We start from the raw sequence: 17,180 nt of genomic DNA, 5'->3' as shown, positions 1-17,180 counted from the left end.
ACCCGAGGTACTATTTCTGGATTAGCAGAGTCTGTAACCTGAAGCGTATGCAACCTGAGGTACCACTGTACTTCAAAATGAAGGAAGGGAGGTGTTGTTTGTAGTAAAAACAGAGCACAAATTGCAGCTGTTCCGAAAAGAGTTTATTGCTACCATGATGCTGTCTCTCTCCTTTCAGTGTCATTGGCCTCTAGCACTGTGGGACCTGGAGGGCAGATTGTTCATACGGAAACAACAGAGGTGATTCTAAGAGGAGACCCCTTGAATGGCTTTGGACTGCAGCTGCAGGGAGGGATCTTTGCTACTGAAACTCTCTCTTCTCCACCTCTCATCCGATTTATTGAGCCTGACAGCCCAGCAGAGAGGTTAGAGACCTTGCTCTTGGGTTTCAAATGATAATGATAGCGTTCCCTTTTGTTAATAGAGGTGTCTCCCCACACGCAGAGGTCACATCTTTATTACCTTCCTCAGAATTCTAATTGTTTGTGACTTTGGGCTGGCACATCCGTCAAGGGAGTAGTAATAGGTAGTCTATCAGAGAGACTACCTATTTGTGCTCCGTTTCAACACAGCTTGCTCTATTTCCTCCTCAAGACGAAACATCATCATTCTAGAGGTTTGATGATTTCTTGCTGTGTTATTCAACCTTCTAACAATCAAAAGCATCCTACCATGAAATGGTTACAATCCATTAAAATTGCACTGTAATCATCTTGGTGAGCCTGCAGCTTGATTAACCCAAAGGGCGCACTCTGCTTTATGGTCTAAATTTGACCACCCTTCATATAGTGCCAGAAGGAATAGATTCCGTTGATGTTGCATCTGCCGTCTGAGGAGCAGCAAAGAGCTTGCATCTTCTCTGGAATAACAATTCATTTCGTTCTTCTCAGAAAAGGCACCTGTCCTCATATTGGGTGCGGTTCCAAGAGGCATTAGCCAGCAGGTGAGGAACCTCAGGCCTAGGGTGGAGGGGGAAATGTGGCCCTCCAGACATCTCTGCCTGGCCCTCGGAGTCACATTCCTCACCAGCCCTGCTTGTGCCCTCCGAGAGTGATTTTTGCCTGGCTGGAATGTGTCCTTGGACTCTGGTAATGCTTCTTGATTGCTTCTTGGGTGGAGGATAGAGAAAGGCATGTAGAGGAAGCAACCTACTGCTCAAAGGTACCAATTCTCATTCATTGTTCCACATTGTTCCACCTGCCTTTGCCTCTAGCCTTGCTCACCACTGGAACGTGGCCCCCAAAAGGTTGCCTGAAAGCGAATGCGGCCCTAGGACTGGAAAAAGTTCCTCCTCCCTGCATTATCTGAACCATGCACAAATTTTTTTTTTCTTTGTATTAGATTGATATGGGTACATGAACAAATAGAGACATGCTGAATAAACGTAGGCTGAAAATGAGAAAGGTAGCAACATACAGGCAGCAACTGGTTTAGGCGCATTTGATATGTGTGTGACCATGCATGCGTGCATCATGTCAAACCCAGAAGTGACCTGAAAACGTCACAAAAAGGGGTGTTTGCAGTCTTTCTTAATGGGTGTTCTGATTATATGCGATTTCACATAAGTGTGCAGTGCCTCAGAACAGAAGCCCCACATGAATCGGTCGCTGCCTGTACTTAAGTAGTAACCAGCATGATGCCCCCCTCCAGATGTTGTTGGATTAGAACTCTGATCAGCCCCAACTTTGATCAGCCCCTGCCACCCTTGTCAGTGGTGAAGGCTGTTGAGAGTCAAAGTTCAACAACATATGGAGAGTCACAGATTTTCCCCACCCTTGCTTTAGGAAATCAGTTTGTATGTGTGTTCCTTTTGTTGTCCATAGCTCCCATTTTGCCCAAGTAGCCATTTTGGCACAGGATATCATTATCAAAGTCACCCACCCACAGTCCTAGCGCAAGTGTAGTGCAGACTGTAATTGCGGTGTAGAATGTGGTTGCATTGTGTCGCCTGTAGTTGTTGGGTGAAAGGAATGAAATCTGAGCTGGTTTGGTTTTTGCTTGTGAGTTAATTTACACCGAAGTCAACCATTGAACCCCAACTGCATTTTTATCACACCTTTCCTTGAAGGAGCTAAGACCAGCAATAAGATCTGAAAGAAAAGAATGGACCCAGGTATCGCTGCTTTTACTCCCGGCAGTTTGGGTGAACTTCATGGTTATGAAATCACCAGTTTGTTTGCTTTAAAACAACACACAAATAAATAAACAGATCAGGCTTCAACAAAGCTTGCAGTTCCAGAGGGCTTGGAATCAGCCCAGGTTTTTTTATGCTATTGCGAAAGCTCCAAGCAAAAAAAAAAGCAATGTGTTGCTATATAGACTTGCCTGAATTGAATGAGTCATGCATTTAGCTTTTTCCTTCCATGCCTGCCCAGCAGGATTCTCTTTGTTAGTTGTTTGTTCCCTCCACTCATGTGGAGATTGACAATATCTGCCCAGCTAAGCTGGGTACAGTTTTACCTGGGGTCTGGAACATCACTGGTAACCCCAAAGGGTAGCTTCTGTAAGTTACACTGCACCACCTGTTCAATCAATGCAACATCATCCTTTGGAATTGTTCATTTGGGACATATTGTGTAAGACTCCTGGGTTTTTAACTGAGGTTATGCCTTGTGGCCAGCTATATCTGGCAGCACACAGAAGGCCCAATCAATTTCTAGGTTTTGTTACTTGTCCAATAGATTGTTAAGCACAAAACCCATAAATGGAGGGCCATGCTCTGCGTTGTGAGTCAAACATTTGCACAGGAGTTGTTAATATTCATGCCAGGTGACTTCAGACCCCAGACTCATCAGCAGGAATCAGACTGGAGGTTGGGATGATTAGATTCATTGCAGAGGACCAAGGAAACGTTGCCACAGAAGTGTGAAATGGGCAGACATTGCTTTATGCTTTTTGGGGGGTCTGGCTGCCATGTTTGTTTGTTTGTTTGTTTCATTTATATTTCACTATTTCTCCAAGGAGCTCAAGGTGGCAACATGGTTCTCCCCCTCCTTATTTAATCCCTGTGAGGTATAGGTTAGGCTGAGAGGCTGTAACTGGCCCAAAGTCACCCATTGAGTTTCATGGCTGAGTGGAGATTTGAACTCCAGTCTCTCAGTTCCTAGTCTGGCACTAACCACTACACCCCATAGTGACCAGGTTTCTAGTGACCCTGGATGGCTTTGCTCATTTTCTTGCTCTACCCACACTCCTATTTCTTCTACCTTCTGGATAGTTTTGTTGAACAATACAAAACAAAAAAACAAAACAAAACCCCCTAACCATTAGTGATATTTGCGGTTTGGTAAACCTTTCCTTCCTTCTTCCCCTAGGTTAGCCCATATAAAATCCTTTAAAATCCAGATTGCAGCAGACACCTTGAATATTCTTTTTTTATAGGAAGGCAGGATAGAAATATTGAAAATCAATTAATAAATACTTTTATCTCTAAAAGACACATTCTGCAAATACTGACCTTTCAGATCCTGCGAATGATTTTTTTTCCCCTTGAGAAGGATTCAAACAAGATAGAGTAGCCGGTTTGCATCAACAAATGCTGGTTAAACACAGAGATAAAAACAGGGCAGTATCAGAGATGAAACAGATTTACGCACAATTTCCCCATCTCCCAATTCCCCTTTGCAACTTTTGATATTAGCACTCTCAAGTGAAGTTAGTAGGTAACTTTTTTTTCCTTCTTCTGTTGAACAGTTAATATATCTTTTGCAGACACTGTGTTTAGTATTTTGGTAGTCCAGACTGTTTTACTCTGGGGTTTCCCAGACTGTGTCTTCTTCTCTGCCCCTTTTGAGGGTGGAGAGTGTTGTAATTTTGTCATAAAAAATCAGTGCATTTAACAGAAACTCATTCTGGCTTTCCCCTCATGCTCCCTGATGCATAAGCAAGGGAAGGAGCTCCATATTAAAAGTCACATGCGTGCATGCTATTTAAAACCCTATTTTGATGCCTCCAGCTTTGCTGTTGAACTCATCCCACCTCCAGGAGGTCAGTTTTCTTCTTCACCTTCAATGCTAGCATCCCTTGACTGTGGCCTCCAATTCAGTACGGATGCCATTATGTGTACGAGCATTGCACACATTTCTGCCTATGGAAACAAATCTGTTGACCCAATTTTATGCACAGTGCAGAGAGCTTGTTCTGGCAGTCACTATTCATGCGTGGTGGTCAGCGTGAAGACAGCAAATGTTTGAATTTAAAAGGCTGTCATTTTGAGAAGGGGGAGGTAAACAGGCCCATTTCTCAGCTTATGCTAGCTGAATGAGAAAACGGAATATTTCCTTTCAAGATACTTCAGTGAGTCTCCACTTCAAATTCTCCCCTCCTAGTCAGAACATGAACACTTATTCTACCTCCTCTTTTTCTTTTTAATAATTTTAATAATGTCATATTGTTTATAATTTGTAGCCAAAAAGCAGTAGAAGACGCAAGCATTGTCAAATCATAGAGAGGAAAAATAAAATCAAAGTGTAATAGAATCAAAGTGTAGATATAAGAGGAGTTCTGAGAATTTCTGGATCACACAACTGAGGCTCCCCTGAGTCTTTGTGCACCTCGGGAGTCAACACTAGACATTTTTGATTTGTACATCAGCAGGAAGTATGGGGAACCCATGGCCCTTTGCATCTTTGTTGGACTCCAACTCCCATCTGCATGGCCAATGGTCAGGAATGATGGGAATTGGAGTCCAGCAAGAACTGGAGTGTCATCAGTTCCCCATCCCGTTCTATAGTGGTAGTAGATAAGCTTTATTGTACTAGCCAAAGGCCATGATGAAACCATACAGACACTATCAAAGAAATAAATATCTATAAATCTATTTAGCAAAACAGAACCTCTGCCTAAACCATCAGAATCATAAAATGTAGGAGCACACATAAATTAGGGGTCTCCACACACCTCCGTTCTATAGCAAGATGCTAACCCTTATTTCTCTCCCAGAGTCAGATGCAGTTTCTGCTCACCAGTTTTGATGGGGACTTATGACGCTGCCATTCAGCTTGCTTGATCTATCAGTTCATCCAGATGTTTTCCAGTTTTGGTTGTCCAATATAGGGGAGGGGGTATTGTTTTACACGATGCCTCATTGAGCTTCAGAGATGATCATATCACTTCCAGCTTGCAGCATGAGGCTTGCGGTGGCTCAAGAGGAAGACTGGAACTCATCTGTTTCACATGGTGCTCCTGAGGTGCTTGGAGTCTCTCCAAAGCAGAGCGCAAGGCAGATGAGTCCTACTGCCCTTTCCTGAGCATGGAGTCATCTCCACAGTCATGTGGTCCCACGAAAGCATTTGGATCACCTCCAAAGCGGTGCAGGCAACCCCTCGGCTCCTTCCCCAGCTCTGAGCATTAATCACTACAGCAAGGACGAAAGCTTGCCGGGGCAAGTCAATGGAGCTCTTGCTCCATGTAACCTAGTGCTATCTATTTAACTGGAAGTGGCTTCAAAGCACGTCTTTTGCTGCCGAGCAACAGCCTCTCACCAAAAGTATGTAGAGCCTCTGATAACGCAGGGTGTGCTTTCAAAACACAGTTTACGTTACGTGGAACTATGCCCTAATCTTGGTAAAGAGGCTAATATGTTTTGACTGGAGGTGATTTTTTACCTCAGCCCACCACACATATGGCTCCCATTTTGTTTCAGTTGTGCTATAGTAGTAGGCCCTTAATTCTTTTGCCACCACTTCCTCTCCCCTTGACTTTGCTTACATGTAACAGGCCAGAATGTATATTATGTGAGGTAATTCAGAGATGACCACAGAGCGAGAAATGCTCCTGCTGCTGGGTAACCACTGAGAGCCCAAACAGAGGCCATTTGATTCCTTTCTCCTCAAGGGTACTTTTGTTTCAGGTCATTGCTTGCAATGATGAGGCTGTGGTTAGAACTAATTTAGTGTGCCTTCCAGTTAGTAAAGAGAGGAGGCTCGCCATCTTATTTTTCCTGCTATCTTTAGAAATTAATTTGTGTCCCATCTGTTGTCCAGTTGGAAGGACTGTGTGGCTGCCCTTTTTGAAGAAGAAAAGGCCTACCCCCGGCCCCTTTCCCAGCCAGAAGCACCTTAAAAGTGCAATTATTTCTTGCTGCAAGCTTCAAAGCAAGGGCCAAACTAGATACCCTTTGCCCTAACAGCTTGCGTTTTTAAATAAAAACAAGAACTTTCCCTGCCATTCTGGATTTCATTTCCTCACTTGAAATCCCCTTCCAACTTTCTTTTCCATGGTAGAAGAGAACCAGCATGACCAGTGGTCAGGGATGATGGGAGTTGTAGTCCAACAACATCTGGGGACCCACAGGTTGAGAACCGCTGCTCTGTACCATTAGCCAGCAGAAATAAAAATTGCCTTTTGCTATTTATTTCTTTATTTTTAATGTACATGACTTGTAGAGTTTCAGGTGCCACTTATACAATTGGCTCATCAAGTAGCTCTTCATTAATAGAATCATAGAACTGTAGAGTTGGAAGAGATCCCAAGGATCATCTGGTCCAATCCCCTGCAATGCAGGAATCTCAGCTAAAGCACTAGTAAGTTTCCCCCGTCGCATCTCTACAGCAGGACCCTGACTTTGCATGAACTATTATTTTAATTTTATTTTATTGAATGTTGCCTTTCTTTAAGAAATAAAAAAGGCTGCAATTTATTCACCCATCACACAAGCGCAACTTCCCACTGTTACATGTGGAATGCATGTTGAGCCACTGTCGCTAGCGTAAGGCTCCTATGAATATAGTCCTTAAAAGTCTCAGTTTGTGTGTGTTCTTTTAATTTTATGGATTCCACAAAAGCCTTAGTGAAAGAACTGGAAACAACAAAGGAAGAGGAAGCCAAATGCTTGATTAAAAAACTAACCAAATCATTTTTTCACAAGAGCTGGTCACATTTTCAGACTGTCCCTGTAACAATGGCAAGTGCTTCATGCACATTCGTTCCCATGAACTTTGCACTTGAGAACCTCTGGGTATACAAGCCATTATTATTATGAAATTGAAAGGGAGTGGTAGGTCTCAAATTCCCCGGGATCACAGAAAAGTAGGACTTGGTTGGGCTCATGTTTTCCATGAGTCTAGCACAGCAAAGGGAGGCCAAGCCGGGGGCAGAGGGGAATTCATTGATTTGAATTCTGAATTTACTTTTGAAGAAGTTAACTGTGGCATCTCATGCCAGTGCCTTTGTTAGGTGATCATGGTTTCATGTCACAAAATTTTATAAACCTGCAAGATTTGAGTGTGAAACATCCTGTTAACTCTGTTCAGTCTACTAATAAGAGAGAGAAAAAGCTTTTGACTCGGCTTATTAAAACTATCTAATGCATAGAGCAAAAGGATGTTAATATATATATATATAACCGACTTTCTCCTACTTATCTGTACTCCACAAGATGGTTTGACGATATTGCCTAGAAGCACGGTGCAGTGGTTATAAAAATAGCAGTTAAAGTAATGGATCCTTCGCAGTCCTGGATGGATACTTTAGAAACATCTCAAATTGATAAAAAGAGCAGCTTCTGCAATTCCTCAAATACTTCTCCAACCATTCATAATAACTACTGGACAGAAGGGAGTTTACGAAAAGGGAGGAGTGTGACTGTTGTCTCTTTAACCAGAAAATAAGAACCTCTGGATTAAGGCAACTAAGTGACTGCATGAGTGGAACAACCTTTGCTCACACAACTGAACTTCTCCCTCACCTATACCCACACCATCCACAAATCTGTTCCAGAGGGTTGGGGAAAGCCTCAGAGCTCATTCATTAAATTTGTTGTATGCCACCATGGTGTCAGTACATAAATGACAATTAACAGATTGATGTCTTGTTTCATACCCAGATCCTTTTTGCTCAACAGTTTTTATTTTCTCTTCATTTCTTGCTGTGCCCTGCCTGTTGCTTGACTCCTCCTTGCTCTCCTATAACATCAGAGTTAGTTGTTGCAAAACACCAAGCAGCAGTTGCCTTATGCCAAGTGCATGCCAAGGCAATCCTGGAATTGTGTCTTATAATAATATTGGCTTTTCAGCACTGTTAAGCAGCACCCATGTGTATTTGGCTTCAAGAGAGGAAATTACAAGGGATAAATGATTACCCAATTTGTTGAGACATTGAGGTGAACCCACAGACTTGTAGCTTGTGCTATTACCCACATATTAATCAGAGCAGTGTGTAATGTTCAGTGCCATTAGTCTGGGCGCCAGTGGGCTCCGGCATGCTTAATGTGACTTTTGTAGCATTAGACATGGTTTCAGAGCAAGGGCACCTCTCAGTTTTTCTGTCTTCAATACAGCTTTGATCTTAGTTGTAGTGAGATACATAATATGTACACACACACACACACACACACACACACACACACACGTGTGTTTAATCTAAGAATAGAAACAATTTCTGCAGGAGCTGGCATTAATTTGCAGAACACATCTTAAAATTCTCCAAAACATGTCAGGCTCCATCATCCATGTGCAAAGATGATTCTGTGTTCTGTTGGGGCATCTCAGAACTTCATACCAGGAGTGGGGGACCTCTTCAGCCAAAGGGGCACATTCCCTTATCGACATTCTTCAGGGATGGGGCACCTGCTAGTAGTGGGTGTGGCCAGAAGCAACAGTGGGTGGAGTGATGAATGTGATTCATAGCTTTGTACAAGAAGCTGCATTCAAGCCACACAGAAGTCAGGGGTTTTGCATACACACAGGCACGTCCCTCCCTCCAGGTGAGCAAGAGACATCATTATCACTTTCCAGCCAGGCAAAAGTACTTCAAGGTGTGGAGCCAGCTTGCGAGTAGCATGGCCTGGGGTGTCGCTTGGGGAGAGTCCCAGTGACCAAACATAGAGAGGCCTGGGGGGCTGAGGATCCCCACCAGTGCCTCACACTCATCCTCTGGTTGCCCACCTTTATTACTGCTCTGACTGGCGTCTTTGAAAAAGGAGCCTGAGGGTCTCTATGAGTCTCTTGCCTTTCCTGATCTCTCCCATGTTTTTCCTCCACTCTGGACTGCAGGTGTGGCCTCCTGCAAGTTGGAGATAGGGTGCTTTCCATCAACAGCATTGCAACAGAAGATGGGACAATGGAAGAAGCCAACCAGCTCTTGCGGGATGCAGCACTTACTAACAAGGTTGTGCTGGAGATTGAATTTGATGTAGCAGGTAGGGAAACAATTGTTTGATACAGCCCCAAACTCCCTTTTAATGGTGCTTCTTTGTCTTCAGACAATGTCTTAAAACTGCACATTTAATGGATTTTGGAGGCAGCACCAGGTTGTTTTCAGCAGTTGAGAAATTAGATCAGGCTCATGAACTCAGTTGTTTCTTAACAAGTACTCCTTCTTGCAGCTAGAAACAGGGTTTCCCTCAAGCTTCTAGCATCGCTTCAGTATACTTTTGGAACAGCCTTTGGGAAGGCCTCAAGCATACCATCAGTGGTATTGCAACTTTAGTGGAACTTAACTAGGAGAGGGACTGTGGCCCAATGGCAGAGAACATACTTTCCACACACATATACACACACACGCGCACACACACACACAAACACATATACACATACACACACACAAATTACCTGGTAGATGTTTTTAGATGTTTTAATTGTTTTACCATTTATGTGTTGGCTACCCAGGGCTCCTTTGGCAGGAAGTCTGGGATGGAAATAAGTGAATTAATTAATACTATGATCTCCTCTTCAAATACCATCTTTGTGTTAGGGATGGGATGTTTGAAATAGCTCTTAGCTGCGTGCTCCCACAATTTATCTTCACAAGTTGTGAGTGACGCAGCACAGCTCAGCAAAGCAATGTGGAACTGCATTATCCTTTCTTGTCTAATCTTCTTGGTTCGACAGAATCGGTCATTCCCAGCAGTGGTACCTTTCACGTGAAGCTACCCAAGAAAAGAGGTGTGGAGCTTGGGATCACTATCAGCTGTAAGTATGGCTCAGGTTACAGCTGCTTACTTAGAAATTGTATTCATGTCAGGTTTTCTCCAGCTCCACCATATGTGTGGTGCTGCCCCTTGAAAATAGTTTCAAGCTGCAACTGCTGCAAAATGCTGTGGGTGTCACTGCTTTTTATTTATAAACTCAGTATTCCAAAAGATATGGGATGCGGGTGGCACTGTGGGTTAACCCACAGAGCCTAGGACTTGCCAATCAGAAGGTCGGCGGTTCGAATCCCCACGACTGGGTGAGCTCCCGTTGCTTGGTCCCAGCTCCTGCCAACCTAGCAGTTTGAAAGCACATCAAAGTGCAAGTAGATAAATAGGTACCACTCCGGCGGGAAGGTAAATGGCATTTCCGTGCACTGCTCTGGTTCACCAGAAGCGGCTTAGTCATGCTGGCCACGTGCCCGGAAGCTGTACGCCGGCTCCCTCAGCCAGTAAAGCAAGAAGAGTGCCGCAACCCCAGAGTCGGCCGTGACTGGACCTAATGGTCAGGGGTCCCTTTACCTTTTTATTCCAAAAATTAGTAATTTCAATAAATCCTAATAGTTTCACATTTTGATATTTATCCAAAGTTCACACTTAAATCAGTCAAGGCATCTTAGTAGAATTACATCAGATTACCGTAAATTTCGCTCCATAACACACAGATTTTTCCTCCTAGAAAGTAAGGGGAAATGTCTGTGCGTGTTATGGAGCGAATGCCTACAGATGGAGGGGGAATCTGCTGCAGTTGTGAGCAGTCCGTGGCTCGCTTTGAAACAGCAAAGCGGGTGTAAGCGGCTCCTGTCAGCTAGCGGAGCCGGGGAGGAGGGAGAGAAGCAGAGCGGGGTTGCCTGCTTTAAAACAACCCTGTCCTCTATGTTCCTCTCTCCTCCCCACTGAGCTGCTAAGTAGCAGCAAAGCTTTTCAGCCAGCCTAGCCGGGAGGAGGGAGAGAAGCAGAGCGGGGTTGGCTGCTTTAAAACAACCCCGTGCTCTCTGTCCCTGCCTGCAGTTTTTTGCTGTCCGATTTTGGATTAGCCACTGTAGGGGCTGTGTGTGTGTGTGCTTGAGCTATCATTCTCCTCCTCCTGCTTCCCGTTCACTCTCCCTGCGCCCCTGCGCTCTCCCTCCGACTTTAGAATTGACACTCTGTGTGTCTGTGTGTGTGTGAGAGAGGGCTCCTTCTCCTTCGCTTGCTTCCCATTCACTCTCCCTGCGCCCCTGCGACTTTAGAATTGACACTGTGTGTCTGTGTGTGTGAGGGCTCCTTCTCCTTCTCTTGCTTCCCGTTCACTCTCCCTGCGCCCCTGCGCTCTCCCTGCGCCCCTGCGACTTTAGAATCGACACTCTGTGTGTCTCTCTGTGTGTGAGGGCTCCTTCTCCTTCTCTTGCTTCCCGTTCACTCCCCCAGCGCCCCTGCGACTTCCAGCGCCCTGCGACTTTAGGGCCAGTTCTCTCTCTGCGTGTGTGTGTGTTTTGACCTCACTGCGCTTGTTGGGGGAGAGTGTTGGTCGCAATTTTTCTTGATTTGTCTCAGAGTGGTTACTATCATGGTTTCCTTGCCGGGGAGGAGGGAGAGACGCAGAGCCTGCTTGTTCTAAAGGAGCAAAGCCGGAGAGGAGCCTCTCCTGCATTATTAGCAGCATCCTTCTCCACACCCCCCATGCGTGCTCCTTGTCCCTTGAGTTCTTTTCCTTCCCTCCCCACTTAAAACGTGGTTACAAAGCACGGATCCACATGGATCCTCAGGATTTTTGCACTAGGTCACCCCAAATTCACCATCAGATCACATAGCATATCCATGGCTACAGCCTGCACCAAAAAACACACGCACCCACTGTTTCATGGGGCCGCAATGGCGCAAAAACGTGGTTACAAAGCATGGATCCACATGGATCCTCAGGATTTTTGCATTGGGCTACCCCAAACTCACCGTCAGATCACATGTCTGTGGCCACAGCATGAACCACAAAAATCATACATCCACTGTTTCGTTTAGAATCTTTTTTTCTTGTTTTCCTCCTCTAAAAACTACGTACGTGTTATGGTCAGGTGCGTGTTATAGAGCGAAAAATACGGTAGTTCCTGGCTGCATCTAGTGTTGTGACCATTATATTTAATATTCAAATTCCAGATGAGTGCATACTTAAAAATAAAACTAAATAGCCATAGCTACATCACCACCTCTTGACTATAAAATGGAACCAATAGTGGTTGGCATCATAGGGCTTTTGTGAATATGAACATAATTATGAAACAATTAAGAAACAATAATGTAACTGATGATGGTATGTCAAGTGCAGGTGATCAAAGCATGTGATACTTGCTGCAAAACAGATACTTGCTGAGTTTTGCAGTAAGTGGAGTAAACAACTGGTCCTTTTAAAATAAGTTGTGTAATATGTAATGTGCCTCTTCTGGCCTCAGCTGGAATACTTTAATTCAAATACTTTAATTAAAGTCTTAGTTAAAATAGCTTCTCCGAGGATTGCTTGAGAGGGTTACATCTTGCAAGACATCATTTTGTCTAATCATCATTACTGATGTACAATACACCTGTACTGTATAAATTTCACAAAATATTTTGAACTTGTAAGCAGGTCAAGATCAATTCATATGTTTCCTTTCAATGTGATGAAAACTTTTTTCATTTGGGTCTACGTTTTACCATGTGGTAGAATCTACCTCAGGAGTTGGCACAAGTTTGAAAAGGATCTGTGATCTCACCAAATGATTTGTGGTTGACACCAAACGGTTTAGTAATAGCAATGTCAGTAAGTCCTTTTCCTCCTTCGTAAATTAAAGCGCAATCCTATGCATATCGACTCAGAAGCAAGCTCCATTGAGTTCAGTGGGATTTATTCCTCGGTCAGTGTGTTTAAGATTGCAGTCTGAGGCAGCTGAAACCAACAAAACTTGGAGGGGAGGAACACCAGGAGTAGATTTTTATGTGAAAAGACTGTGGTTTTAAGACTAGCACTGAAAACCATGTTAGAAGCCCTGATCTTACTACCGCAGACAGGGGAGACTTTCAACACATGTACATTGGTAGTATGTGAAGCGGAATTTAACCCTCCTCAGAAATAGCTTTGTGAATTGTTCTGTTCTGTATTCAGGATTTGGAGGAGAGCTTGAAAGGAATATCCTGCTAGAACAATGTTTAATTTATAAACCCTGTCTTAAGTTAATGGATTCCACAGAAGTATTCTAGTAGTAGTAGATTTTTATGCTGACTGCTCCTCTTTTGTAATTCAGACCTGAAATGTATTTTGTCCTGTGTATATTTGTGTTCCTCAGCTATCCTTGAGTTCTCACGGCTTTTTAAAATCATCTCTCTCCCCCCGCAAACCCTTATGAACACTTTGTTTCTGAGATGTGGCTTCATAGCTGTATTAGACTTTGTTTAATTACACATTTCCCAAATGCTGCTTTGTCTCAATCAATAGTAGAAGATGTTTTATAACTGGCAGAGTCACTGGTGCATGTGAGTTATGTGCTCAAGCTCCTCTGAGGGGAATAATTTCCCAGTCCAAGTCATTATGCATCCTATTAAAAACACAAAATGGACATGTGTTTTGAGACACTTCATCTATCATACCATAAAGCAGAAGTAGACAGGCTCCCTGCAGATATTGTGGGAGCATGCCTACGAATCAGGAAAAGTAAATAAGAATGTTGAACATCCTTCCTCTTTTGTTGTGCTGAGACATGAGCTGGTACCCTCAAAACGTGGAATCACCCTTAAATGCCCCTTAGTGTGAATACTGTGATCCATACAAAGGCACCCAGCTGACCGAGTTGTGGGCTCAATTGGTGCAGTTACTAGCAAGACTGACATCTCTTTACTTGCCAGCTGCAACAATGAAGGAGAACAGGGCGCAGGAAGGGTAGCTTGTGAAATAGTATCAAGTTGGTTTGAGAACAGCTTGCATTTCTGTTGTCAAAATGCCTGGTTATTGATCTGCAGAAATGTCACAAAGCTAAGCGTGTTTAATGTAGTAATACCTAAGAAAGAGAGTGTTTGATTGAGGTTTCTCCAGATTTCTTCTGTGGAGAATATTTTAACTTCTAAGCCTCAGACTCAGACTACAGTGAAACTTTGGATCAGAAGCCATACATACGTACACATGAGTCTTCTGGTGCAATGAAGCATTATATAAGGAAGTTTCTTTTTAAAAAAGAAATTATAATTCCAAACAGGTGATTAGCCTGTAGTTAGCAATTGGTGGGATGGTGAGCCTCAATCATATAGGCTGCATTCAGACCAGCGGATTAGCGTGGGTTGTCAGCACCCAGGGCAAGGCAAGTAATTTGCGCCCCCTAACCCGGGGCAAGGCAAGTAATTTGCGCCCCTAACCCCTAACCTGCCGCCTCTGCCAGCTTCTTCTTGCTGCTTCCTGGGCTGGGGTACTTACGGTAAGGTAGCCACGGCGGCGGCGGCGGGTCCGTCAGATGATCTGAGGCGAGTTGCCGCTGGCGCTGCCACCCAAACGACGCCGCTTGCCCAGAGGAGGAGGAGGGCAGAGAGGCGAGGAAAATGCAACAAGGCCCAGCAGCTGCAGCAGCGGCGGCGGCGGCAGGGCTGTGAGGAGGGGCTGCCTGGTGCACCCTCCGCGGCGAGCGCTGAGAGCCGCTGCCTGCCAGACGCCTTCAGTCCGGACGCGCGCACAGCTCGTCGGTTCTGCGAGACATGGGTCTCTGCTACAGCCTGCGCCCGAGGCTCTTCGGCGACTCCGGAGGCGGCGAGCGCCCCCCCCAGATGTTGCGCCCGGTGCGGCCGGCCCCCCTGCACCCCCCATGCTACGCCACTGATTCAGACATCACACTGAATTTTGGTTTAGCAAGATGTGAACAAAGCTAGCCTTCTTCCAGGCTGACTCCCTTCTCTTTCCTTCTGTGTGACCAAAAGTCTGAAAGCTTTAGCTTCTACTCTTGGATAGCCGCAGTTTGTTATGTTGAATAACTTCAGTTTGTCAGTCTGGGCAACCTGACAAGCCATGGGGTGCTCAGTGGTACAGCTGATCCCTGCAGAAGACAGCTTTGATAGTACTGCGCTTTGCACTTGGGAAAGTCATAGCACCATAGAGTTAGAAGGGACTGCAAGGGCCAATCTAGTCCAACCCCCTGCAATGCAGGAATCTTTCCCCCCAATGTGGGGCTCAAACCCACGACTCTTGAGGTTAAGAGTCTCATTCTCTGCTGACAGAGCTATGCCAAGTTCCAAGCAGAAAGCCTGCAAAGTTGCTTACCCTGTGGTTCTCGAGCTTTGCGCAAGGGACTTTTACAAGAGGGCAAGACAACTCACCTGTCAATCACCTGATGTCATAACAACACCTAGTGATTGACAGGCAAGTTGCCCCACCCACCTGTAAAAATTGACCTATGGGAGTGGGATCTGCCTGCCAGGCCAAAATGGTTTCCCACCCCTGCTATAGTACATAGAACCATAGGAAACAAGGACAATGTCATTTTCATTCACAACTCAAGAAGGCATGGTGGAGTTCTGGTAGAATAGAATGGAGATATACATGAAGCCTTTAATATGAATTGCCAGATAATAAGCCTGAGCTGCATATAATGGCTCCATGAATTAAAAACAAAGCAAACCTGTTGCGTATTGAGTCAAAGGATTTTATATCTGTATTATTATTGTCTGTAATTGCATTAGGGTAAAGTAACTGCCTTTTGGTTCCAGAGGGTACAGCTACTATTGGTTCATTTAAGCTGCTGTATTTGGATCCTCTGTCTTATTGGTTGCCTCCAAAAGGCAGGACTGTGATTGCCTGATATTGTTCCCTCCAAAATGTATCCCTTCTAACTAGTTCCCTGTCCCTATAAATGTAGCTCTCCCCTCCTCAGGTCTTAGTCTTGTTGCTTTTAATAAAGAAGTGTTACTAGAGAACTGACTCCAGCATATTATGTCAAGAGAGCTGAAATCACAAACCCCACGTCACAACAACTGGCGACGAGGATGGGATCCGGAATGCTGAGGAGCGGTTAAACGCAGCCCTGCCTCAGAGTCCGGATTGTAGCTAAGAACAAGACTCACTGGCCGGCTGAGAAGACGACCCTGCCCACAGGACAATGGAGAGTCCAAGGGTATTGGAGCCCTTCCAGCCATCAGAGCCCCACACGTGGGAAGACTACGTCGAACGCTTCGAGTTCTTCGCAGTGGCTCAAGGGATCACCGATGCTAGCAAAAGAAGGGCCACATTCCTGAGCTACTGTGGGCCTGAGACCTTCAAGCTGGCCAAGGCATTGCTTGCCCCAGCGAAGCTAAGTGAGACATCTCTCAAAGATATTCTTGCCTGCCTAACAAGCCATTTAGCGCCTACTGAGACCAAGATGGCCCGGCGGATGGAGTTTCATAAGAGGCAGCAGCGTGCTGGGGAGTCTGTATCTGCATTTCTAGCTGAACTGCGGAAGCTCGCTCAGCACTGCGACTTCCAAGATCTGGAAGAGACTCTCCTGGATCGGTTTGTCGGTGGTCTGAGCAGCAAGAAAGCCAGAAGACGCATCGTGGCTAAAGAAGAGATTACCCTTGCTTCAGCCTTGAAGGAGGCCACTGCCACAGAGAATTATGAAAGAGAGGAGCTTGATGCCAGTCGCAGGGCCCCTAAGCCACAGATAGAAGTTGCGCATGCCATGGACAAGCTAGAGGCTACTCCGAGCCAGAGCCCAGTCCATGGGGTCGAGTCAGTGCGTCAGGCCTGCACAGTGCACAAAGATCACCGAGGCAGGTGCCCTGGTTGTGGCAGAAACCATGAGCGGAAGAGTTGTCGTTTCCGGGATGCTATGTGCCGGACGTGCGGAAAGACAGGTCACATCGCCAGGGTCTGTAGATCGGCGGCGTTGGGAGCGACAGGAGCACCTAGACTGGAGCATCGCAGATCGCCCACAGCAAACCATGTTCTAAAGGACTGCCACTACGTAACGGAGATCAACGGGAGGGTCGTGCAGTTTCCAGCGCAAGGCAAGGCACACATCAAGGTGAAGATTGAGGGTCAGCTGTGCGACATGGAGGTGGACTCCGGATCTGGATTCACTATCGTGTCGGACCAGACCTCGAGGACATTCTTCCCCAGGGGTAAGTTGCCCCCTCTGGAGCCCTTCCCGGCAACTTTGCAGTCATACTCAGCGGGCCGCATCCATGTCATGGGAATGTGTGCCATGAGAGTACTGTTCCGGGACAAACAGGCGGTACTGAAACTGGTGATTGCGAAGGGCAGTCGCCCCAGTCTCCTGGGCACTGGCTGGTTCCCCGCCCTGGG

General features: G+C 45.5%; 1 protein-coding gene across 10 annotated transcripts in view; it reads left to right on the top strand.

Annotated features, from left to right (window-relative positions):
- GRIP2 (glutamate receptor interacting protein 2) overlaps positions 1–17,180 on the top strand; it is a 395,495-nt gene that overhangs the window by 346,910 nt on the left and 31,405 nt on the right. For all 10 annotated transcript variants that reach the window (XM_081852390.1, XM_081852385.1, XM_081852382.1 and 7 more), the window contains exons 12-14: positions 179–365; positions 8,994–9,139; positions 9,831–9,911. In XM_081852390.1, the coding sequence (XP_081708516.1) occupies positions 179–365; positions 8,994–9,139; positions 9,831–9,911 (414 nt within the window). The remainder of the gene's footprint in view (positions 1–178; positions 366–8,993; positions 9,140–9,830; positions 9,912–17,180) is intronic.

Source organism: Podarcis erhardii (genome assembly GCF_964252035.2).
Source record: "Podarcis erhardii genome assembly, chromosome: 2".
NCBI classification, from domain to species: Eukaryota; Metazoa; Chordata; class Lepidosauria; order Squamata; family Lacertidae; genus Podarcis; species Podarcis erhardii.
The sequence above is the reverse complement of the archived record's forward strand: the minus strand, read 5'-3'. Positions and strand labels throughout refer to the sequence as shown.